The sequence below is a fragment of the Solanum lycopersicum genome, chromosome 1 (genome assembly GCF_036512215.1).
Source record: "Solanum lycopersicum chromosome 1, SLM_r2.1".
NCBI lineage: Eukaryota > Viridiplantae > Streptophyta > Magnoliopsida > Solanales > Solanaceae > Solanum > Solanum lycopersicum.
The window spans coordinates 8,815,000-8,822,419 of NC_090800.1; the positions used below are offsets into that span (position 1 = coordinate 8,815,000).

The window sequence follows — 7,420 nt, forward strand, 5'->3', positions numbered from 1 at the left end:
CAACTGGAGAAAATGTTTCTTCAAAATCAATACCATATTGTTGCGCATTTCCTTTCGCCACAAAACGAGCTTTATGCTTTTGCATGGTCCCATCTGCTGCAAACTTTGTCTTGAACACCCATTTCAAACCAATTGCATTTTTGTCTTATGGTAATTCCACCATCTCTCATGTGCCATTCTTTTCGATGGATTTCATTTCTTCTAACATCGCTCTCCGCCACTCTTCCTTTTCAGCTGTTTCTCCATAATGTGTAGGATCTGAAATAGCAAAAGAAAATTGACAAGTTGTATACATGTCATTGGCGTACTTCGGGTTCGACTTTTAAGCCTTGTTGATCTTCTTAATGGAATTGGCTCATCTGAAGACTCTTCAAGAGTAGTAGATGAAGAGTTTATGTTCCCTTAAGTTGAAGAAAATGAATCTGGAGAAGTGGTACTAGAACAGGCTGTTGTAGCTGTAGGAGTTGGCTGCTGAATTGCATCAAAAGTGTTTCCAGTGGGCCTAGGAATGTGCTCTTGCATCTTATCGTTGCTTCCACTCCAATTCCAGCTAGCCATTTCATCAAATACTACATCCCTTCTAATTAAATTCTTTCTACTAAGAGTGTTATACAATCTATATGCTTTAGATTGTGTGCAGTAACCAATAAAAACACATTTTCAGATTTTTCATCCAACTTGTGACGAAATTGGGAATTGACCAAAGCATAAGCAATACAACCAAAAATTCTTAAATAAATTACGGTTGGTTTTCTACCCTTCGAAGCTTCAAATGGAGTTTGATACATAACAACCTTTGTTGGAGATGGATTCAATAAATGGACTGATGTCGCTACTGCTTCAGCCCAAAATTGATTTGGAACTCCCTTTGCTTGTAACATGCTTCTTACCATCTCCAGAACAGTGCGATTTTTTCACTCAGCAACACGATTTTGCTCCGGAGTATAAGGTGTTGTCAGTTCCTTGTTAATGCCATTTTCCTCACAAAAGAGATTAAAAACCTTGAACAAGAATCCGCCACCTCTATCTGTGTGAAAAGTTTTTATGCACAGACCAATTTGCTTCTCAACCTGGGCTTTGAAGTACTTGAATTTTTGAAATGTTTCTGATTTGGTTTCTAAAATATAGACCCAACTCATGCGACTGCAATCATCAGTAAATAGTAGAAAATAACGACTCCCACAAAAAGATGAAGTATGCATAGGTCCACATAAGTCAGCATGTATTAATTTAAGACACTTTGAAGCCCTCCAAGCTTTTCCAACAAGAAAAGACTTCCTAGTTTGTTTTACATAAATGCACCCTTCACACAATTCAATAGAATCAATTTTTGGTAGTCCAAGAACCATACCTTTGTAAACTAGCAATTTCAGGCCCTTTATATTGAGGTGACCATACCTCAAATGCCACAACTTTGACTCATCCTTTGCACTTGCAGTAAGTGCAAAACATTCCATGTTAGAAACATCCAGCGGAAACAGCTTCTTTGGTGTCATAGTGATGCGAACCTTTTTGCCTAATTTCTTGTTTGTAATGACACAAGCATCGTCATCAAACCAAAGAGAATGTTCATCAGACATTAGTGGTCCAACACTCAACAAATTGTATCCTAAGTCAGGTACAAATTGAACGTTGTCGAACATTTTTACTTTGTCGTGGCTAGTATTAATACCAACGGTACCTTTTCCTTCAACCTGCATCTCTTTTGTGTTGCCAAGCTGCACCTTTTCCTTTTGCTTCTCATCTAGCTCCGGGAACAAAGATTTGGTGCCTATCATATGATTTGAACAGCCACTATCTACAAACCATACATCACTTGTTTTGTGATCGTATCAATGCAAGCCATAAAAAGATAATTCTCTTCCTCATTTTCTGTTGTTGAAAAGTTTATTTTCTGGTCTTTATACCAGCAATTAGCCTTTATATGCCCGTAGCGCAGATAATGATGACATTGAATGCCATTCTTTGTGTTACTTTGCTCATTGGACTGCCTATGCCCACCATTCCTTCCTCTACCTCTTCCATACCCATGACCACGACCACTACAAAATTCTCCTCTTCCTCGACCTCTGCGTGCTGGACCATTGTTCTCACCATATTTGGTTGTTGCTTCCTCGATAGGAATGCTTTATCTTCATTTTTTTCAATAGATCGATTGAGTCTCGCCTCATGGGCTTGAAGAGATCCCATCAGTTCATCAAAGGAAAAAACTGATAGATCCTTAGACTCTTCTATAGCAGCGACTACATGATCAAATTTTGGAGTCAAGCTTCGCGGTATCTTTTCCACAATTGTTTGATCAGTAACCTTCTCGCCACATGATCGAATTTTGTTGACAATTGCCACTGCTCTGGACAAGAAATCAGCAATTGATTCTCCATTTTCCATCATCAAGGTGTCAAAGTCACGCCGAAGTGATTGCAAATCTCACCACAATGACCTTTGGATCACCTTGAAATTGCCACTTGCTTTGATGTGGTTGTTGCTGCAATCCATGAAAAATGGCTATCATTTACTGCGTATGCTGAATAAAAACCAGTGCTTTAGCGTCTTTTTTCTTACTGTCTCGCAGTCTATTTTCTTCGTCGGGATCTGCAAATCCTCATTCTACCAAGTCCCAAAGAACTTGAGATTTGAGTATTGTTTTCATACGAACACTCCAGAATTCGTAGCTTTCTCCCTTGAAGACGGGAATGAGTGGTTGTGCGACACTCAATGCATTGCCATTGCTTGCCATGGCTCTGATGCCAAAGATGTTGGAGTAAATAGGCAGGAAAACTTTTAAGAAGAAACTATTTTTTTGTATTTTAAATCACAAATCACAGGAAAATACAGCTTTTATAGACTTGAAATAACAAACTACTAAGTCATTAAGTGACCACTACTTCCATTAACTAAACAAGTAATTACTAACCAAAACACAACTAGAAAGTACTGCACCATGATCAGCATATGTGCTAACAACTAGCCCTAGAATTAGGACATTACTAACAAACTTAATTGACCAAGTCATACTTTGAATCAGTCTTCAATAGGTATTCTTCAAGAATATAAAGATATGGACCAGATTTTAGACTAAACATCGGTATCAAGCTCATAGACAGAGATCTACCTGACCATATAAATAGTTGCATGTAAACCTCCAAATTATGTCGAACAGATTATTCATGTATCTCACCTTATCCCCTTTTGTATCGTTGAGCATCATCAACAAAAATACTGACAAGGGTCAAAATTAGGTGTAATATATTCTAGATACATCATATTCTAAAGTGGATTTGCATGTATTTTGGGTACAAGCAAATCTCGCTTGTCAATCTCCTATGTGACACAAAGTTAAGAACACTACAACTTTCGAACTTACCTTTTTCAAACGCATAAAAAGGATAGGTCAGGTTTTGCTCGTGGTCAACCAAAGTTGATGAAGAAAAAGCTCTACAGTCAGTATCTGCATAATATGAGTGTAACGTTATTCTTTATCTGAGATGTATATGGCAGTAAAAATGAGTTATTAAACAAAAGTTTCATGTTAGTGCTAATTGATAATTCAAACCCTTTCAAAGGTTATACCACGTGACTAATGTTAACCTTGATTTAATAACACAAATATGTATCAAATGAATCCAGACAACAAATAGCAGTTCATAGCTGTGAGAAATAATGGAGAAAATATTATTGAATTGCGCATCTAAATTGTTACATGAAGATTTTAGACACTACATTGGAAACCTTTTCCAACTAGAATTCCTATTCCTATTCCTATTCCTATTCTAAGTAAGAAATACTTATTCATATTCTAACTCTCCCCCTCAAGCTGGTGCATACAAATTATATGTGCCTAGCTTGTTACAGATGTAATTAATACGAGGACATGTGAGAGACTTAGTGAACATATCTGCAAGCTAATCATTTGACTTCACAAATTTTGTAACAATATCTCTTGAGAGTATCTTTTCTCTGACAAAGTGACAGTCAATCTCAATATGCTTAGTCCTTTCATGAAACACTGGATTTGATGCGATATGAAGAGTCGCTTGATTATCACACACAAGTTCCATCTGATCAATTTTGCCAAATTTTAGTTCTCCCAGTAACTATTTGAGCCAAACTAACTCACAAGTTGTTGTCGCCATTGCTCGATATTCTGATTCTGCACTAGATCGAGCAACCACATTTTGTTTCTTACTCTTCCACGCACCAAATTACCTCCAACTAAAACACAATATTCGGATGTCGAACGTCTGTCAGAGGGTGATCCTGCCCAATCAGCGTCTGCATATCCAATGATATGCTCATGACCTTGCTCCTCAAAGAGTAGTCCTTTGTAGGGGCTGACTTTACATATCGAAGAATACGAACAACTGCTTCCCAATGACTATCACAAGGGGAAATCATAAACTGACTTACAACACTCACGAGAAAAGAGATATCTTGTCTAGTCACTATGAAATAATTCAACTTTCCAAAAAGTCGTCTATACCTTTCAGGATTACTAAGTGGCTCCCCCTGTCCCGAAAGAAGTTTAACATTCGGATCCATCAAAGTGTCAATAGGTTTACATCTCATCATTCCTGTCTCCTCAAGAATGTCTAAGGCATACTTGCCTTGAGAGATAACAATGCCTGATCTAGACTGAGCAACCTCAATACCTAGAAAATAGTTCAATCTGCCAAGGTCTTTAGTATGGAAGTGCTTAAAAAGATGTTACTTTAAATCGGTGAAACCATCTTGATCATTACCGGTGATAACAATATCATCAACATAAACAACCAAATAGATACATCGACCTGGTGCAGAATCTCGATAAAACACAGAGTGATCAGCTCCACTATGAGTCATGCCTAACTCCTGAATTATTGTGTTGAACTTCCCAAACCAAGCTCGAGGAGACTGTTTCAGACCATAGAGTGACCTACGGAATCCACATACAAGGCTACTAGACTCCCCCTGAGCAAATGACATCCATTTTAAATGGACTAAAATGAAAAGTAAAATACGCAAAATTAAAATAGAGCATTATTTCTCGCTTCAGGCCCTCCGGCAGTGCCACTTTCGGGTGCATTATTACATTTTGAACTGCTAGTAGTATTAGTTGTAAGAACCTTGGGAAATTCAGTACGAAAATTTTATTGTTTTTGATGGTTAGTGTAATATGGGAAAGGATAGTTAGAATCGAAGTGAATGTTGTTGTACATGTCTCTATTTAGAAATACGACATTTACCAACACTGACCACATCATTAATACAAGTTAGCTGGATCCGTTGAAAGCCAGACATCATTGAAATTATAGTATAATATTTAGATTAAATTAGAAGGGTATGAAATGAGCTAAAAACATTTTTACTCTTTTAGTTTGGGGTGTCAATGTAGCATAGTTGCCTAGTCGTGTTTCCTCCGACGTATTACACTATTTTTAGTGGAAACATGCTCTTTTAAACTCTCCCCATCCATATGGTAATATGAGTGTACAACTACTATACCCTAAGAAGAGCTTTTCTACTCTTCGAAGGGATTGTGAGTTACCCTACTCTCTCTAAAATCGATAGTGTTTAGAAGTGTTGAGGTGGATAAGTTGATTGTGCTCTATCTAGAATCGGCAAATAGTAGCTAGGGGCCAATGACAACATAATAATCATTTTAAAGCAAAAATCTAGCTCAACTAAGCGATGCTGATTACTAATGGTACTCTATCACCGAGAACTAATCCTTCCTTTTTTTTCGAACAAATTATCGAACAGAGCATGACAAACTTAAAAAGTGATAATCCGAAAATATAGTATAAAGTAAAGAAAAACAGTAGAAAATTGTGACCTGGTAACTGTACAGCCATGGAATGTAGATTGAGCAGCAATTTCAGCTACACAACACCCAATACGAAGGAAAAGCGCAAGGAAGAAGCATAATACGCAAAAAAATTCAAATTTAAACCCACCGCAATCTCAAATGTGAAGTAATAACTTGTAATCAAAAGCTTGCAAGGAATGGCAGAAATTGGGGAGACAAGAAGAAAGTGAAAAGTTTTCTAGGGAAAGCCACTGCATACACGTGTAGAGTAAAGGTTAAATTTCATACTTATTAGATTTTGTTATTATTTCATCCTTGATTATATATTTTAAGAAAAAAAAAATTGACTTTTCAATCATGTAAAATTTCAATTATTAAAATAAATATAATTTTGATATTAAAAAAAAATACTCTTCTTGATAATAGAGTGAGTATTACAAGACAATTTACCATTGTGAATTTTCACTTTTTTTCATTTTTTAAAACTGGTTCACTCATTAAAATGAAGGTTATTTATTATTGATTATCTTTACGCATCTAACGATTATTAATATGATATTAAATAAATTTTAAATTATATAAATTTAAATTAATATATCTTTTTACTTTATGTCCTATCTTCTTTTCGCAAAGACTGTAAAACACCTCAAATTTTTAATAAACATGGAATAAGGGAGTACTGATTTGTTTTTCTTTACTACTGTATACTTAACATATTTGATTATTAATATGTATTGTTTGAAATCTCTCTATCATATCAATGTACAAATAACGAAGTAAGATATACACCATTCTCAATCTCTAGAATCTCCACTTAAGATTATATTAAGTAATGTTATTATAAATTTGTACTCATTACTAAAAATAGTTTATGAATGCAACAAATAATATACACCACTAATCAAAAATAAATTGATAGTGAAGTATTTAAAGTCTTAAAGATTCTCTAAGCAAAAATAAAGATGCTTCCTATATTATCCACAATTTAATATCACAAAATTATTTTATATGAGATTTTTACTTTAGTGATTCATATTATTCGTTGCATTCACAAATTATTTATAATAACTAGTGCAAAATTAGTACTAAGATAAAGATATAATTTGTTGTTTGAATATATTGCAGTAGTCAAATGTGGTTATAAACTTACAAAAAGCAAATAATAATAAAATATAAATATAAATAAATAAATAAATATATATATATATATACATATATATACACACACTAGGTACAATTACAAAAGCTCGGGCAAGCAGACCCAACATATTTTAGTTTATTTTGTTTTAATTTATATGATACTCATAGAATTATAAGAGTCGATTAAATTTTTAAATATTATTATTGTTAATTATTGTTATAATTTGCAACATACTTTTTAAATAATATTTGTGGTAAATGTGAAGTTTTGAGAGTTAATTAATTTTTGTATTATATGCTTAATATATTTTTAGTTATTAATCATAGTGATCTATGTAACTATGTAACACGTGTAAAAAGTTAAATATTTTAAGTACATCTTTTTTAAATAATATATGTTATTTTTCTTGTTTCAATTTACGGAAAAGGGTCAAAAATACCCTTGAACTATCAGAAATAGTTCAAATATAATTTTGAAGTATATTTCGGCTCAAA

General features: G+C 34.3%; 2 protein-coding genes across 2 annotated transcripts in view; both read right to left on the minus strand.

The window, feature by feature from the left end:
* The window catches only part of LOC101253523 (aspartic proteinase 36-like), a 28,709-nt gene extending 22,661 nt beyond the window's left edge, over nt 1-6,048 (minus strand). The window contains exons 1-2 of the mRNA XM_019214254.3: nt 5,813-6,048; nt 3,365-3,448 (exon numbers count right to left, since the gene is read on the minus strand). The gene's annotated coding sequence lies outside the window, so the exon portion shown is untranslated. The remainder of the gene's footprint in view (nt 1-3,364; nt 3,449-5,812) is intronic.
* Nucleotides 915-2,388, minus strand: LOC104646163 (uncharacterized). Its single transcript, XM_010319368.1, has 3 exons — nt 1,929-2,388; nt 1,399-1,771; nt 915-1,143 (listed from the first exon to the last, which is right to left on the minus strand). Exons 1-3 carry the CDS (start codon nt 2,386-2,388, stop codon nt 915-917), a joined length of 1,062 nt encoding a protein of 353 aa, XP_010317670.1.
* Nucleotides 6,049-7,420: the final 1,372 nt, after the last annotated feature.

What these genes read in the sequence shown, in the direction of transcription:
- LOC104646163 (XM_010319368.1), bottom strand. Translation starts at nt 2,388, where the DNA reads ATGGAAAATGGAGAATCAATTGCTGATTTCTTGTCCAGAGCAGTGGCA. An exon ending in CATCATTATCTGCGCTACGG is followed by an intron (nt 1,772 to 1,928) that starts GCATATAAAGGC and finishes ATCATATGATAG; the next exon opens with GCACCAAATCTTTGTTCCCG. An exon ending in TCAAAGTTGTGGCATTTGAG is followed by an intron (nt 1,144 to 1,398) that starts GTATGGTCACCT and finishes TGATGATTGCAG; the next exon opens with TCGCATGAGTTGGGTCTATA.